Source organism: Salmo salar, chromosome 18 (assembly GCF_965601325.2).
Source record: "Salmo salar chromosome 18, fSalSal1, whole genome shotgun sequence".
Taxonomy (NCBI): Eukaryota; Metazoa; Chordata; class Actinopteri; order Salmoniformes; family Salmonidae; genus Salmo; species Salmo salar.
The window spans coordinates 61,833,273-61,851,696 of NC_138308.1; the positions used below are offsets into that span (position 1 = coordinate 61,833,273).

At 51.2% G+C, this 18,424-nt stretch overlaps 1 protein-coding gene across 20 annotated transcripts in view; it reads left to right on the top strand.

Annotated features, from left to right (window-relative positions):
• Positions 1 to 18,424, top strand: part of ank3b (ankyrin 3b) — a 692,976-nt gene that overhangs the window by 537,477 nt on the left and 137,075 nt on the right. For all 20 annotated transcript variants that reach the window (XM_082965026.1, XM_082965032.1, XM_082965030.1 and 17 more), the window contains exons 11-12: positions 78 to 275; positions 17,119 to 17,217. In XM_082965026.1, the coding sequence (XP_082821152.1) occupies positions 78 to 275; positions 17,119 to 17,217 (297 nt within the window). The remainder of the gene's footprint in view (positions 1 to 77; positions 276 to 17,118; positions 17,218 to 18,424) is intronic.

Below are 18,424 nucleotides of genomic sequence, written 5' to 3' on the forward strand. Positions count from 1 at the left end.
AGTAACTATGGCAATGTCTTTCTCTCTCTGTCCCTGTCCCAGTCCCCCCTCTAAACTGTCTGTCTGTCCCCCTCCAGAACGGTCTGTCTCCCCTCCACATGGCCACCCAGGGGGACCATCTGAACTGTGTTCAGCTCCTGCTACACCACGAGGTTCCTGTTGATGATGTCACCAACGACTACCTGACGGCCCTGCATGTCGCCGCCCACTGCGGACACTATAAGGTCGCCAAGGTCATTGTGGACAAGAAGGCCAATCCCAACGCTAAAGCACTGGTAAGCATCAGTCACACTGTGTATTAAAAATCCCTATTAGCTGTTAGCTTAGCTTAAGCTTAGCATTATTTTAGAAATGACTTAGCATTAGCTTTAGCGGTAGCTAGTCTTCCTGGGATCCACACTAAATTGGAAACACAGAACAGTGACATGGGAACAGTAACACACTGACAGTGAAACACAGAACTCTGTTGTTCCCTGGTTCCTGTTAGAAAACCACTTCCAGTAGAATCAGTGGGAAATACACATTCACTTCCTGTTGTATCATTCTGCCTCATCCAGTCCACAGCCTCTGAGGCTGCCTATTGGCAGCAAGGTTAGGGCTAGGGTTTATGGCATCAGGCAGCCACTAGCATACTGGCATGGTGTTTAGTCATTGGAACAGAATGGCTGAAGTTTAGAGAGAAAAAAGGAGGAAGAGAAGAGGGAAGTGAAGAAATAACACATGGTGCCAAACCTCAAAGCAGCCAGAGAGGCCAGTCTGATCCAGCTGGAAGTAACGCTGTGTTACTGTAACTCCACATGTTTATCTGGTTAGTATCTGGTTAGCTGGGGGTTAACCAGGCTGGATGCTGCCAGGACATCTATAGAGCTGTGCTGTGGGTTAACCAGGCTGGATGCTGCCAGGACATCTATAGAGCTGTGCTGTGTGTTAACCAGGCTGGATGCTGCCAGGACATCTATAGAGCTGTGCTGTGTGTTAACCAGGCTGGATGCTACCAGGACATCTATAGAGCTGTGCTGTGTGTTAACCAGGCTGGATGCTGCCAGGACATCTATAGAGTCACCCTGTGTTACTGTAACTCCACCTTTATCTGGTTAGTATCTGGTTAGCTGGGGGTTAACCAGGCTGGATGCTGCCAGGACATCTATAGAGTTGGTGCTGTGTGTTAACCAGGCTGGATGCTGCCAGGACATCTATAGAGCTGTGCTGTGTGTTAACCAGGCTGGATGCTGCCAGGACATCTATAGAGGTGTGTTGTGTGTTAACCAGGCTGGATGCTGCCAGGACATCTATAGAGCTGTGCTATGTGTTAACCAGGCTGGATGCTGCCAGGACATCTATAGAGCTGTGCTGTGTGTTAACCAGGCTGGATGCTGCCAGGACATCTATAGAGCTGGTTAGCTGTGTGTTATCCAGGCTGGATGCTGCCAGGACATCTATAGAGCTGGTTAGCTGTGTGTTATCCAGGCTGGATGCTGCCAGGACATCTATAGAGCTGTGCTGTGTGTTAACAAGGCTGGATACTCCCAGGACATCTATAGAGCTGTGCTGTGTGTTAACCAGGCTGGATGCTGCCAGGACATCTATAGAGCTGTGCTGTGTGTTAACCAGGCTGGATGCTGCCAGGACATCTATAGAGCTGGTTAGCTGTGTGATAACCAGGCTGGATGCTGCCAGGACATCTATAGAGCTGTGCTGTGTGTTCACCAGGCTGGATGCTGCCAGGACATCTATAGAGGTGTGTTGTGTGTTAACCAGGCTGGATGCTGCCAGGACATCTATAGAGCTGTGCTGTGTGTTAACCAGGCTGGATGCTGCCAGGACATCTATAGAGCTGTGCTGTGTGTTAACCAGGCTGGATGCTGCCAGGACATCTATAGAGCTGTGCTGTGTGTTAACCAGGCTGGATGCTGCCAGGACATCTATAGAGCTGGTTAGCTGTGTGTTATCCAGGCTGGATGCTGCCAGGACATCTATAGAGCTGTGCTGTGTGTTAACAAGGCTGGATGCTCCCAGGACATCTATAGAGCTGTGCTGTGTGTTAACCAGGCTGGATGCTGCCAGGACATCTATAGAGCTGTGCTGTGTGTTAACCAGGCTGGATGCTGCCAGGACATCTATAGAGCTGGTTAGCTGTGTGATAACCAGGCTGGATGCTGCCAGGACATCTATAGAGCTGTGCTGTGTGTTCACCAGGCTGGATGCTGCCAGGACATCTATAGAGGTGTGTTGTGTGTTAACCAGGCTGGATGCTGCCAGGACATCTATAGAGCTGTGCTGTGTGTTAACCAGGCTGGATGCTGCCAGGACATCTATAGAGCTGTGCTGTGTGTTAACCAGGCTGGATGCTGCCAGGACATCTATAGAGCTGTGCTGTGTGTTAACCAGGCTGGATGCTGCCAGGACATCTATAGAGCTGGTTAGCTGTGTGTTATCCAGGCTGGATGCTGCCAGGACATCTATAGAGCTGTGCTGTGTGTTAACAAAGCTGGATGCTCCCAGGACATCTACAGAGCTGTGCTGTGTGTTAACCAGGCTGGATGCTGCCAGGACATCTATAGAGCTGGGCTGTGTGTTAACCAGGCTGGATGCTGCCAGGACATCTATAGAGCTGGTTAGCTGTGTGATAACCAGGCTGGATGCTGCCAGGACATCTATAGAGCTGTGCTGTGTGTTCACCAGGCTGGATGCTGCCAGGACATCTATAGAGCTGGTTAGCTGTGTGTTAACCAGGCTGGATGCTGCCAGGATATCTATAGAGCTGGTTAGCTGTGTGTTAACCAGGCTGGATGCTGCCAGGACATCTATAGAGCTGTGCTGAGTGTTAACCAGGCTGGATGCTGCCAGGACATCTATAGAGCTGTGCTGTGTGTTAACCAGGCTGGATGCTGCCAGGACATCTATAGAGCTGTGCTGTGTGTTAACCAGGCTGGATGCTGCCAGGACATATATAGAGCTGTGCTGTGTGTTAACCAGGCTGGATGCTGCCAGGACATCTATAGAGCTGTGCTGTGTGTTAACCAGGCTGGATGCTGCCAGGACATCTATAGAGCTGTGCTGTGTGTTTACCAGGCTGGATGCTGCCAGGACATCTATAGAGCTGGTTAGCTGTGTGTTAACCAGGCTGGATGCTGCCAGGACATCTATAGAGCTGTGCTGTATGTTAACAAGGCTGGATGCTCCCAGGACATCGAAAGAGCTGTGCTGTGTGTTAACCAGGCTGGATGCTGCCAGGACATCTATAGAGCTGTGCTGTGTGTTAACCAGGCTGGATGCTGCCAGGACATCTATAGAGCTGGTTAGCTGTGTGTTAACCAGGCTGGATGCTGCCAGGACATCTATAGAGCTGTGCTGTGTGTTAACCAGGCTGGATGCTGCCAGGACATCTATAGAGCTAGTTAGCTGTGTGTTAATAACCAGGCTGGATGCTGCCAGGACATCTATACAGCTGTGCTGTGTGTTAACCAGGCTGGATGCTGCCAGGACATCTATAGAGATGTGCTGTGTGTTAACCAGGCTGGATGCTGCCAGGACATCTATTGAGATGTGCTTTGTGTTAACCAGGCTGGATGCTGCCAGGACATCTATAGAGCTGTGCTGTGTGTTAACCAGGCTGGATGCTGCCAGGACATCTATAGAGCTGGTTAGCTGTGTGTTAACCAGGCTGGATGCTGCCAGGACATCTATAGAGCTGGTTAGCTGTGTGTTAACCAGGCTGGATGCTGCCAGGACATCTATAGAGCTAGTTAGCTGTGTGTTAACCAGGCTGGATGCTGCCAGGACATCTATAGAGCTGGTTAGCTGTGTGTTAACCAGGCTGGATGCTGCCAGGACATCTATAGAGCTGGTTAGCTGTGTGTTAACCAGGCTGGATGCTGCCAGGACGTCTATAGAGCTGTGTTGTGTGTTAACCAGGCTGGATGCTGTCAGAACATCTATAGAGTTGGTGCTGTGTGTTAACCAGGCTGGATGCTGCCAGGACATCTATAGAGCTGTGCTGTGTGTTAACCAGGCTGGATGCTGCCAGGACATCTATAGAGCTGGTTAGCTGTGTGTTAACCAGGCTGGATGCTGCCAGGACATCTTTAGAGCTGTGCTGTGTGTTAACCAGGCTGGATGCTGCCAGGACATCTATAGAGCTGGTTAGCTGTGTGTTAACCAGGCTGGATGCTGCCAGGACATCTATAGAGCTGTGCTGTGTGTTAACCAGGCTGGATGCTGCCAGGACATCTATAGAGCTGTGCTGTGTGTTAACTAGGCTGGATGCTGACAGGACATCTATAGAGCTGTGCTGCGTGTTAACCAGGCTTGATGCTGCCAGGACATCTATAGAGCTGTGCTGTGTGTTAACCAGGCTGGATGATGCCAGGACATCTATAGAGCTGTGCTGTGTGTTAACCAGGCTGGATGCTGCCAGGACATTTATAGAGCTGTGCTGTGTGTTAACCAGGCTCGATGCTGCCAGGACATCTATAGAGCTGTGCTGTGTGTTAACCAGGCTGGATGCTGCCAGGACATCTATAGAGCTGGTTAGCTTTGTGATAACCAGGCTGGATGCTGCCAGGACATCTCTAGAGCTGTGCTGTGTGTTCACCAGGCTGGATGCTGCCAGGACATCTATAGAGGTGTGTTGTGTGTTAACCAGGCTGGATGCTGCCAGGACATCTATAGAGCTGTGCTGTGTGTTAACCAGGCTGGATGCTGCCAGGACATCTATAGAGCTGTGCTGTGTGTTAACCAGGCTGGATGCTGACAGGACATCTATAGAGCTGTGCTGTGTGTTAACCAGGCTGGATGCTGCCAGGACATCTATAGAGCTGGTTAGCTGTGTGTTATCCAGGCTGGATGCTGCCAGGACATCTATAGAGCTGGTTAGCTGTGTGTTAACCAGGCTGGATGCTGCCAGGACATCTATAGAGCTGTGCTGTGTGTTTACCAGGCTGGATGCTGCCAGGACATCTATAGAGCTGGTTAGCTGTGTGTTAACCAGGCTGGATGCTGCCAGGACATCTATAGAGCTGTGCTGTATGTTAACAAGGCTGGATGCTCCCAGGACATCGAAAGACCTGTGCTGTGTGTTAACCAGGCTGGATGCTGCCAGGACATCTATAGAGCTGTGCTGTGTGTTAACCAGGCTGGATGCTGCCAGGACATCTATAGAGCAGGTTAGCTGTGTGTTAACCAGGCTGGATGCTGCCAGGACATCTATAGAGCTGTGCTGTGTGTTAACCAGGCTGGATGCTGCCAGGACATCTATAGAGCTGCTAATCTGTGTGTTAACCAGGCTGGATGCTGCCAGGACATCTATACAGCTGTGCTGTGTGTTAACCAGGCTGGATGCTGCCAGGACATCTATAGAGATGTGCTGTGTGTTAACCAGGCTGGATTCTGCCAGGACATCTATTGAGATGTGCTGTGTGTTAACCAGGCTGGATGCTGCCAGGACATCTATAGAGCTGTGCTGTGTGTTAACCAGGCTGGATGCTGCCAGGACATCTATAGAGCTGGTTAGCTGTGTGTTAACCAGGCTGGATGCTGCCAGGACATCTATAGAGCTGGTTAGCTGTGTGTTAACCAGGCTGGATGCTGCCAGGACATCTATAGAGCTGGTTAGCTGTGTGTTAACCAGGCTGGATGCTGCCAGGACATCTATAGAGCTGGTTAGCTGTGTGTTAACCAGGCTGGATGCTGCCAGGACATCTATAGAGCTGGTTAGCTGTGTGTTAACCAGGCTGGATGCTGCCAGGACGTCTATAGAGCTGTGTTGTGTGTTAACCAGGCTGGATGCTGTCAGGACATCTATAGAGTTGGTGCTGTGTGTTAACCAGGCTGGATGCTGCCAGGACATCTATAGAGCTGTGCTGTGTGTTAACCAGGCTGGATGCTGCCAGGACATCTATAGAGCTGGTTAGCTGTGTGTTAACCAGGCTGGATGCTGCCAGGACATCTTTAGAGCTGTGCTGTGTGTTAACCAGGCTGGATGCTGCCAGGACATCTATAGAGCTGGTTAGCTGTGTGTTAACCAGGCTGGATGCTGCCAGGACATCTATAGAGCTGTGCTGTGTGTTAACCAGGCTGGATGCTGCCAGGACATCTATAGAGCTGTGCTGTGTGTTAACTAGGCTGGATGCTGACAGGACATCTATAGAGCTGTGCTGCGTGTTAACCAGGCTTGATGCTGCCAGGACATCTATAGAGCTGTGCTGTGTGTTAACCAGGCTGGATGATGCCAGGACATCTATAGAGCTGTGCTGTGTGTTAACCAGGCTGGATGCTGCCAGGACATCTATAGAGCTGTGCTGTGTGTTAACCAGGCTCGATGCTGCCAGGACATCTATAGAGCTGTGCTGTGTGTTAACCAGGCTGGATGCTGCCAGGACATCTATAGAGCTGGTTAGCTTTGTGATAACCAGGCTTGATGCTGCCAGGACATCTATAGAGCTGTGCTGTGTGTTCACCAGGCTGGATGCTGCCAGGACATCTATAGAGGTGTGTTGTGTGTTAACCAGGCTGGATGCTGCCAGGACATCTATAGAGCTGTGCTGTGTGTTAACCAGGCTGGATGCTGCCAGGACATCTATAGAGCTGTGCTGTGTGTTAACCAGGCTGGATGCTGACAGGACATCTATAGAGCTGTGCTGTGTGTTAACCAGGCTGGATGCTGCCAGGACATCTATAGAGCTGGTTAGCTGTGTGTTATCCAGGCTGGATGCTGCCAGGACATCTATAGAGCTGTGCTGTGTGTTAACAAGGCTGGATGCCCCCAGGACATCTATAGAGCTGTGCTGTGTGTTAACCAGGCTGGATGCTGCCAGGACATCTATAGAGCTGTGCTGTGTGTTAACCAGGTAGGATGCTGCCAGGACATCTATAGAGCTGGTTAGCTGTGTGATAACCAGGCTGGATGCTGCCAGGACATCTATAGAGCTGTGCTGTGTGTTCACCAGGCTGGATGCTGCCAGGACATCTATATAGCTGGTTAGCTGTGTGTTAACCAGGCTGGATGCTGCCAGGATATCTATAGAGCTGGTTATCTGTGTGTTAACCAGGCTGGATGCTACCAGGACATCTATAGAGCTGTGCTGAGTGTTAACCAGGCTGGATGCTGCCAGGACATCTATAGAGCTGTGCTGTGTGTTAACCAGGCTGGATGCTGCCAGGACATCTATAGAGCTGTGCTGTGTGTTAACCAGACTGGATGCTGCCAGAACATATATAGAGCTGTGCTGTGTGTTAACCAGGCTGGATGCTGCCAGGACATCTATAGAGCTGTGCTGTGTGTTAACCAGGCTGTATGCTGCCAGGACATCTATAGAGCTGTGCTGTGTGTTTACCAGGCTGGATGCTGCCAGGACATCTATAGAGCTGTGCTGTGTGTTAACCAGGCTGGATGCTGCCAGGACATCTATAGAGCTGGTTAGCTGTGTGTTAACCAGGCTGGATGCTGCCAGGACATCTATAGAGCTGGTTAGCTGTGTGTTAACCAGGCTGGATGCTGCCAGGACATCTATAGAGCTGTGCTGTGTGTTAACCAGGCTGGATGCTGCCAGGACATCTATAGAGCTGGTTAGCTGTGTGTTAACCAGGCTGGATGCTGCCAGGACATCTATAGAGCTGGTTAGCTGTGTGTTAACCAGGCTGGATGCTGCCAGGACATCTATAGAGCTGGTTAGCTGTGTGTTAATCAGGCTGTATGCTGCCAGGACATCTATAGAGCTGGTTAGCTGTGTGTTAACCAGGCTGCATGCTGCTAGGACATCTACAGAGCTGGTTAGCTGTGTGTTAACCAGGCTGGATGCTGCCAGGACATCTATAGAGCTGTGTTGTGTGTTAGCCAGGCTGGATGCTGCCAGGACATCTATAGAGCTGTGTTGTGTGTTAACCAGGCTGGATGCTGCCAGGACATCTATAGAGCTGGTTAGCTGTGTGTTAACCAGGCTGGATGCTGCCAGGACATCTAGATAGCTGTGCTGTGTGTTAACCAGGCTGGATGCTGCCAGGAGATCTATAGAGCTGTGCTGTGTGTTAACTAGGCTGGATGCTGCCAGGACATCTATAGAGCTGTGCTGTGTGTTAACAAGGCTGGATGCTCCCAGGACATCTGAGGAGCTGTGCTGTGTGTTAACCAGGCTGGATGCTGCCAGGACATCTATAGAGCTGTGCTGTGTGTTAACCAGGCTGGATGCTGCCCGGACATCTATAGAGCTGGTTAGCTGTGTGTTAACCAGGCTGCATGCTGCCAGGACATCTATAGAGCTGTGCTGTGTGTTAACCAGGCTGGATGCTGCCAGGACATCTATAGAGCTGGTTAGCTGTGTGTTAACCAGGCTGGATGCTGCCAGGACATATGTATAGCTGTGCTGTGTGTTAACCAGGCTGGATGCTGCCAGGACATCTATAGAGCTGTGCTGTGTGTTAACCAGGCTGGATGCTGCCAGGACATCTATGGAGCTGTGCTGTGTGTTAACCAGGCTGGATGCTGCCAGGACATCTATAGAGCTGTGCTGTGTGTTAACCAGGCTGGATGCTGCCAGGACATCTATGGAGCTGTGCTGTGTGTTAACCAGGCTGGATGCTGCCAGGACATCTATAGAGCTGTGCTGTGTGTTAACCAGGCTGGATGCTGCCAGGACATCTATGGAGCTGTGCTGTGTGTTAACCAGATTGGATGCTACCAGGACATCTATAGAGCTGGTTAGCTGTGTGTTAACCAGGCTGGATGCTGCCATGACATCTATAGAGCTGTGCTGTGTGTTAACCAGGCTGGATGCTGCCAGGACCTCTATAGAGCTGTGCTGTGTGTTAACCAGGCTGGATGCTGCCAGGACATCTATAGAGCTATGCTGTGTGTTAACCAGGCTGGATGCTGCCAGGACATCTATAGAGCTGTGCTGTGTGTTAACCAGGCTGGATGCTGCCAAGACATCTATAGAGCTGGTTAGCTGTGTGTTAACCAGGCTGGATGCTGCCAGGACATCTATAGAGCTGGTTAGCTGTGTGTTAACCAGGCTGGATGCTGCCAGGACATCTATAGAGCTGTGCTGTGTGTTACCCAGGCTGGATGCTGCCAGGACATCTATAGAGTTGGTGCTGTGTGTTAAGCAGGCTGGATGCTGCCAGGACATCTATAGAGCTGTGCTGTGTGTTAACCAGGCTGGATGCTGCCAGGACATCTATAGAGCTGTGCTGTGTGTTAACCAGGCTGGATGCTGCCAGGACATCTATAGAGCTGGTTAGCTGTGTGTTAACCAGGCTGGATGCTGCCAGGACATCTATAGAGCTGGTTATCTGTGTGTTAACCAGGCTGTATGCTGCCAGGACATCTATAGAGCTGGTTAGCTGTGTGTTAACCAGGCTGCATGCTGCCAGGACATCTATAGAGCTGGTTAGCTGTGTGTTAACCAGGCTGGATGCTGCCAGGAAATCTATAGAGCTGGTTAGCTTTGTGTTAACCTTGCTGGATGCTGCCAGGACATCTATAGAGCTGTGCTGTGTGTTAACCAGGCTGGATGCTGCCAGGACATCTATTGAGCTGTGCTGTGTGTTAACCAGGCTGGATGCTGCCAGGACCTCTATAGAGCTGTGCTGTGTGTTAACCAGGCTGGATGCTGCCAGGACATCTATAGAGCTGTGCTGTGTGTTAACCAGGCTGGATGCTGCCAGGACATCTATAGAGCTGGTTCGCTATGTGTTAACCAGGCTGGATGCTGCCAGGACATCTATAAAGCTGGTTAGCTGTGTGTTAACCAGGCTGGATGCTGCCAGGACATCTATAGAGCTGGTTAGCTGTGTGTTAACCAGGCTGGATGCTGCCAGGACATCTATAGAGCTGGTTAGCTTTGTGTTAACCTTGCTGGATGCTTCCAGGACATCTATAGAGCTGTGCTGTGTGTTAACCAGGCTGGATGCTGCCAGGACATCTATTGAGCTGTGCTGTGTGTTATCCAGGCTGGATGCTGCCAGGACATATATAGAGCTGTGCTGTGTGTTAACCAGGCTGGATGCTGCCAGGACATCTATAGAGCTGGATCCCTATGTGTTAACCAGGCTGGATGCTGCCAGGACATCTATAAAGCTGGTTAGCTGTGTGTTAACCAGGCTGGATGCTGCCAGGACATCTATAGAGCTGGTTAGCTGTCTGTTAACCAGGCTGGATGCTGCCAGGACATCTATAGAGCTGTGCTGTGTGTTAACCAGGCTGGATGCTGCCAGGACATCTATAGAGCTGGTTAGCTGTGTGTTAACCAGGCTGGATGCTGCCAGGACATCTATAGAGCTGGTTAGCTGTGTGTTAACTAGGCTGGATGCTGCCAGGACATCGATAGAGCTGTGCTGTGTGTTAACAAGGCTGGATGCTCCCAGGACATCTATAGAGCTGTGCTGTGTGTTAACAAGGCTGGATGCTCCCAGGACATCTGAGGAGCTGTGCTGTGTGTTAACCAGGCTGGATGCTGCCAGGACATCTATAGAGCTGTGCTGTGTGTTAACCAGGCTGGATGCTGCCAGGACATCTATAGAGCTGGTTAGCTGTGTGTTAACCAGGCTGCATGCTGCCAGGACATCTATAGAGCTGTGCTGTGTGTTAACCAGGCTGGATGCTGCCAGGACATCTATAGAGCTGGTTAGCTGTGTGTTAACCAGGCTGGATGCTGCCAGGACATATGTATAGCTGTGCTGTGTGTTAACCAGGCTGGATGCTGCCAGGACATCTATAGAGCTGTGCTGTGTGTTAACCAGGCTGGATGCTGCCAGGACATCTATGGAGCTGTGCTGTGTGTTAACCAGGCTGGATGCTGCCAGGACATCTATAGAGCTGTGCTGTGTGTTAACCAGGCTGGATGCTGCCAGGACATCTATGGAGCTGTGCTGTGTGTTAACCAGGCTGGATGCTGCCAGGACATCTATAGAGCTGTGCTGTGTGTTAACCAGGCTGGATGCTGCCAGGACATCTATAGAGCTGTGCTGTGTGTTAACCAGGCTGGATGCTGCCAGGACATCTATAGAGCTGTGCTGTGTGTTAACCAGGCTGGATGCTGCCAAGACATCTATAGAGCTGGTTAGCTGGGGGTTAACCAGGCTGGATGCTGCCAGGACATCTATAGAGCTGTGCTGTGTGTTAACCAGGCTGGATGCTGTCAGAACATCTATAGAGTTGGTGCTGTGTGTTAACCAGGCTGGATGCTGCCAGGACATCTATGGAGCTGTGCTGTGTGTTAACCAGATTGGATGCTACCAGGACATCTATAGAGCTGGTTAGCTGTGTGTTAACCAGGCTGGATGCTGCCATGACCTCTATAGAGCTGTGCTGTGTGTTAACCAGGCTGGATGCTGCCAGGACATCTATAGAGCTGTGCTGTGTGTTAACCAGGCTGGATGCTGCCAGGACATCTATAGAGCTGTGCTGTGTGTTAACCAGGCTGGATGCTGCCAAGACATCTATAGAGCTGGTTAGCTGTGTGTTAACCAGGCTGGATGCTGCCAGGACATCTATAGAGCTGGTTAGCTGTGTGTTAACCAGGCTGGATGCTGCCAGGACATCTATAGAGCTGTGCTGTGTGTTACCCAGGCTGGATGCTGCCAGGACATCTATAGAGTTGGTGCTGTGTGTTAAGCAGGCTGGATGCTGCCAGGACATCTATAGAGCTGTGCTGTGTGTTAACCAGGCTGGATGCTGCCAGGACATCTATAGAGCTGTGCTGTGTGTTAACCAGGCTGGATGCTGCCAGGACATCTATAGAGCTGGTTAGCTGTGTGTTAACCAGGCTGGATGCTGCCAGGACATCTATAGAGCTGGTTATCTGTGTGTTAACCAGGCTGTATGCTGCCAGGACATCTATAGAGCTGGTTAGCTGTGTGTTAACCAGGCTGCATGCTGCCAGGACATCTATAGAGCTGGTTAGCTGTGTGTTAACCAGGCTGGATGCTGCCAGGAAATCTATAGAGCTGGTTAGCTTTGTGTTAACCTTGCTGGATGCTGCCAGGACATCTATAGAGCTGTGCTGTGTGTTAACCAGGCTGGATGCTGCCAGGACATCTATTGAGCTGTGCTGTGTGTTAACCAGGCTGGATGCTGCCAGGACCTCTATAGAGCTGTGCTGTGTGTTAACCAGGCTGGATGCTGCCAGGACATCTATAGAGCTGTGCTGTGTGTTAACCAGGCTGGATGCTGCCAGGACATCTATAGAGCTGGTTCGCTATGTGTTAACCAGGCTGGATGCTGCCAGGACATCTATAAAGCTGGTTAGCTGTGTGTTAACCAGGCTGGATGCTGCCAGGACATCTATAGAGCTGGTTAGCTGTGTGTTAACCAGGCTGGATGCTGCCAGGACATCTATAGAGCTGGTTAGCTTTGTGTTAACCTTGCTGGATGCTTCCAGGACATCTATAGAGCTGTGCTGTGTGTTAACCAGGCTGGATGCTGCCAGGACATCTATTGAGCTGTGCTGTGTGTTATCCAGGCTGGATGCTGCCAGGACATATATAGAGCTGTGCTGTGTGTTAACCAGGCTGGATGCTGCCAGGACATCTATAGAGCTGGATCCCTATGTGTTAACCAGGCTGGATGCTGCCAGGACATCTATAAAGCTGGTTAGCTGTGTGTTAACCAGGCTGGATGCTGCCAGGACATCTATAGAGCTGGTTAGCTGTCTGTTAACCAGGCTGGATGCTGCCAGGACATCTATAGAGCTGTGCTGTGTGTTAACCAGGCTGGATGCTGCCAGGACATCTATAGAGCTGGTTAGCTGTGTGTTAACCAGGCTGGATGCTGCCAGGACATCTATAGAGCTGGTTAGCTGTGTGTTAACTAGGCTGGATGCTGCCAGGACATCGATATAGCTGTGCTGTGTGTTAACAAGGCTGGATGCTCCCAGGACATCTATAGAGCTGTGCTGTGTGTTAACAAGGCTGGATGCTCCCAGGACATCTGAGGAGCTGTGCTGTGTGTTAACCAGGCTGGATGCTGCCAGGACATCTATAGAGCTGTGCTGTGTGTTAACCAGGCTGGATGCTGCCAGGACATCTATAGAGCTGGTTAGCTGTGTGTTAAACAGGCTGCATGCTGCCAGGACATCTATAGAGCTGTGCTGTGTGTTAACCAGGCTGGATGCTGCCAGGACATCTATAGAGCTGGTTAGCTGTGTGTTAACCAGGCTGGATGCTGCCAGGACATATGTATAGCTGTGCTGTGTGTTAACCAGGCTGGATGCTGCCAGGACATCTATAGAGCTGTGCTGTGTGTTAACCAGGCTGGATGCTGCCAGGACATCTATGGAGCTGTGCTGTGTGTTAACCAGGCTGGATGCTGCCAGGACATCTATAGAGCTGTGCTGTGTGTTAACCAGGCTGGATGCTGCCAGGACATCTATGGAGCTGTGCTGTGTGTTAACCAGGCTGGATGCTGCCAGGACATCTATAGAGCTGTGCTGTGTGTTAACCAGGCTGGATGCTGCCAGGACATCTATAGAGCTGTGCTGTGTGTTAACCAGGCTGGATGCTGCCAGGACATCTATAGAGCTGTGCTGTGTGTTAACCAGGCTGGATGCTGCCAAGACATCTATTGAGCTGGTTAGCTGTGTGTTAACCAGGCTGGATGCTGCCAGGACATCTATAGAGCTGGTTAGCTGTGTGTTAACCAGGCTGGATGCTGCCAGGACATCTATAGAGCTGTGCTGTGTGTTACCCAGGCTGGATGCTGCCAGGACATCTATAGAGTTGGTGCTGTGTGTTAAGCAGGCTGGATGCTGCCAGGACATCTATAGAGCTGTGCTGTGTGTTAACCAGGCTGGATGCTGCCAGGACATCTATAGAGCTGTGCTGTGTGTTAACCAGGCTGGATGCTGCCAGGACATCTATAGAGCTGGTTAGCTGTGTGTTAACCAGGCTGGATGCTGCCAGGACATCTATAGAGCTGGTTATCTGTGTGTTAACCAGGCTGTATGCTGCCAGGACATCTATAGAGCTGGTTAGCTGTGTGTTAACCAGGCTGCATGCTGCCAGGACATCTATAGAGCTGGTTAGCTGTGTGTTAACCAGGCTGGATGCTGCCAGGAAATCTATAGAGCTGGTTAGCTTTGTGTTAACCTTGCTGGATGCTGCCAGGACATCTATAGAGCTGTGCTGTGTGTTAACCAGGCTGGATGCTGCCAGGACATCTATTGAGCTGTGCTGTGTGTTAACCAGGCTGGATGCTGCCAGGACCTCTATAGAGCTGTGCTGTGTGTTAACCAGGCTGGATGCTGCCAGGACATCTATAGAGCTGTGCTGTGTGTTAACCAGGCTGGATGCTGCCAGGACATCTATAGAGCTGTGCTGTGTGTTAACCAGGCTGGATGCTGCCAGGACATCTATAGAGCTGGTTAGCTGTGTGTTAACCAGGCTGCATGCTGCCAGGACATCTATAGAGCTGTGCTGTGTGTTAACCAGGCTGGATGCTGCCAGGACATCTATAGAGCTGGTTAGCTGTGTGTTAACCAGGCTGGATGCTGCCAGGACATATGTATAGCTGTGCTGTGTGTTAACCAGGCTGGATGCTGCCAGGACATCTATAGAGCTGTGCTGTGTGTTAACCAGGCTGGATGCTGCCAGGACATCTATGGAGCTGTGCTGTGTGTTAACCAGGCTGGATGCTGCCAGGACATCTATAGAGCTGTGCTGTGTGTTAACCAGGCTGGATGCTGCCAGGACATCTATGGAGCTGTGCTGTGTGTTAACCAGGCTGGATGCTGCCAGGACATCTATAGAGCTGTGCTGTGTGTTAACCAGGCTGGATGCTGCCAGGACATCTATAGAGCTGTGCTGTGTGTTAACCAGGCTGGATGCTGCCAGGACATCTATAGAGCTGTGCTGTGTGTTAACCAGGCTGGATGCTGCCAAGACATCTATTGAGCTGGTTAGCTGTGTGTTAACCAGGCTGGATGCTGCCAGGACATCTATAGAGCTGGTTAGCTGTGTGTTAACCAGGCTGGATGCTGCCAGGACATCTATAGAGCTGTGCTGTGTGTTACCCAGGCTGGATGCTGCCAGGACATCTATAGAGTTGGTGCTGTGTGTTAAGCAGGCTGGATGCTGCCAGGACATCTATAGAGCTGTGCTGTGTGTTAACCAGGCTGGATGCTGCCAGGACATCTATAGAGCTGTGCTGTGTGTTAACCAGGCTGGATGCTGCCAGGACATCTATAGAGCTGGTTAGCTGTGTGTTAACCAGGCTGGATGCTGCCAGGACATCTATAGAGCTGGTTATCTGTGTGTTAACCAGGCTGTATGCTGCCAGGACATCTATAGAGCTGGTTAGCTGTGTGTTAACCAGGCTGCATGCTGCCAGGACATCTATAGAGCTGGTTAGCTGTGTGTTAACCAGGCTGGATGCTGCCAGGAAATCTATAGAGCTGGTTAGCTTTGTGTTAACCTTGCTGGATGCTGCCAGGACATCTATAGAGCTGTGCTGTGTGTTAACCAGGCTGGATGCTGCCAGGACATCTATTGAGCTGTGCTGTGTGTTAACCAGGCTGGATGCTGCCAGGACCTCTATAGAGCTGTGCTGTGTGTTAACCAGGCTGGATGCTGCCAGGACATCTATAGAGCTGTGCTGTGTGTTAACCAGGCTGGATGCTGCCAGGACATCTATAGAGCTGGTTCGCTATGTGTTAACCAGGCTGGATGCTGCCAGGACATCTATAAAGCTGGTTAGCTGTGTGTTAACCAGGCTGGATGCTGCCAGGACATCTATAGAGCTGGTTAGCTGTGTGTTAACCAGGCTGGATGCTGCCAGGACATCTATAGAGCTGGTTAGCTTTGTGTTAACCTTGCTGGATGCTTCCAGGACATCTATAGAGCTGTGCTGTGTGTTAACCAGGCTGGATGCTGCCAGGACATCTATTGAGCTGTGCTGTGTGTTATCCAGGCTGGATGCTGCCAGGACATATATAGAGCTGTGCTGTGTGTTAACCAGGCTGGATGCTGCCAGGACATCTATAGAGCTGGATCCCTATGTGTTAACCAGGCTGGATGCTGCCAGGACATCTATAAAGCTGGTTAGCTGTGTGTTAACCAGGCTGGATGCTGCCAGGACATCTATAGAGCTGGTTAGCTGTCTGTTAACCAGGCTGGATGCTGCCAGGACATCTATAGAGCTGTGCTGTGTGTTAACCAGGCTGGATGCTGCCAGGACATCTATAGAGCTGGTTAGCTGTGTGTTAACCAGGCTGGATGCTGCCGGGACATCTATAGAGCTGGTTAGCTGTGTGTTAACTAGGCTGGATGCTGCCAGGACATCGATAGAGCTGTGCTGTGTGTTAACAAGGCTGGATGCTCCCAGGACATCTATAGAGCTGTGCTGTGTGTTAACCAGGCTGGATGCTGCCAGGACATCTATAGAACTGTGCTGTGTGTTTACCAGGCTGGATGCTGTCAGGACATCTATAGAGCTGGTTAGCTGTGTGTTAACCAGGCTGGATGCTGCCAGGACATCTATAGAGCTGTGCTGTGTGTTAACCAGGCTGGATGCTGCCAGGACATCTATAGAGCTGGTTAGCTGTGTGTTAACCAGGCTGGATGCTGCCAGGACATCTATAGAGCTGGTTAGCTGTGTGTTAACCAGGCTGGATGCTGCCAGGACATCTATAGAGCTGTGCTGTGTGTTAACCAGGCTGGATGCTTCCAGGACATCTATAGAGCTGTGCTGTGTGTTAACCAGGCTGGATGCTGCCAGGACATCTATAGAGCTGTGCTGTTTGTTATCCAGGCTGGATGCTGCCAGGACATCTATAGAGCTGTGCTGTGTGTTAACCAGGCTGGATGCTGCCAGGACATCTATAGAGCTGTGCTGTGTGTTAACCAGGCTGGATGCTTCCAGGACATCTATAGAGCTGGTTAGCTGTGTGTTAACCAGGCTGGATGCTGCCAGGACATCTATAGAGCTGGTTAGCTGTGTGTTAACCTTGCTGGATGCTGCCAGGACATCTATCGAGCTGTGCTGTGTGTTAACCAGGCTGGATGCTGCCAGGACATCTATAGAGATGTCCTGTGTGTTAACCAGGCTGGATGCTGCCAGGACATCTATAGAGCTGTGCTGTGTGTTAACCAGGCTGGATGTTGTTGTGTTGTGTGTTTTTCTTTTAGAATGGTTTCACTCCGCTCCACATCGCCTGCAAGAAGAACAGAATCAAAGTGATGGAACTACTGCTGAAACACGGAGCGTCCATACAGGCAGTGACCGAGGTAGGAACTGAAACACAGAGCGTCCATACAGGCAGTGACCGTGGTAGGATAGAAACACGGAGCGTCCATACAGGCAATGACCGAGGTAGGAACTGAAACACGGAGCGTCCATACAGGCAGTGGCCGAGGTAGGGAGTGAAACACAGAGCGTCCATACAGGCAGTGGCCGAGGTAGGAGCTGAAACACGGAGAGTCCATACAGGCAGTTACCGAGGTAGGAACTGAAACACGGAGCGTCCATACAGGCAGTGACCGAGGTAGAAGATGAAACACGGAGCGTCCATACAGGCAGTGACCGAGGTAGGACCTGAAACACGGGGCGTCCATACAGGCAGTGACCGAGGTAGGGAGGGATACACGGAGCGTCCATACAGGCAGTGGCCGAGGTAGGAACTGAAACACGGAGCGAAACACGGAGCGTCCATACAGGCAGGTCCCGAGGTAGGATCTGAAACACGGAGCATCCACACAGGCAGTGACCGGGGTAGGAACTGAAACACAGAGAGTCCATACAGGCAGTGGCCGAGGTAGGAGCTGAAACACGTAGCGTGCATACAGGCAGTGACCGAGGTAGGAACTGAAACACGGAGCGTCCATACAGGCAGTGACCGAGGTAGCGAGTGAAACACGGACTGTCCATACAGGCAGTGGCCGAGGTAGGGAGTGAAACACGGAGCGTCCATACAGGCAGTGGCCGAGGTAGGAACTGAAACACGGAGCGTCCACACAGGCAGTGACCGGGGTAGGAACTGAAACACAGAGAGTCCATACAGGCAGTGGCCGAGGTAGGAGCTGAAACACGTAGCGTGCATACAGGCAGTGACCGAGGTAGGAACTGAAACACGGAGCGTCCATACAGGCAGTGACCGAGGTAGCGAGTGAAACACGGACTGTCCATACAGGCAGTGGCCGAGGTAGGGAGTGAAACACGGAGCGTCCATACAGGCAGTGGCCGAGGTAGGAACTGAAACACGGAGCGTCCACACAGGCAGTGACCGGGGTAGGAACTGAAACACAGAGAGTCCATACAGGCAGTGGCCGAGGTCGGAAAGGGAAACACGGAGAGTCCATACAGGCAGTGACCGAGGTAGGAACTGAAACTCTGTGTCTCTGTTCCAGTCTGGTGTCTTGTTCCTAGAATAACTCTGTGTCTCTGTTCCAGTCGGGTCTCTTGTTCCTAGAATAACTCTGTGTCTCTGTTCCAGTC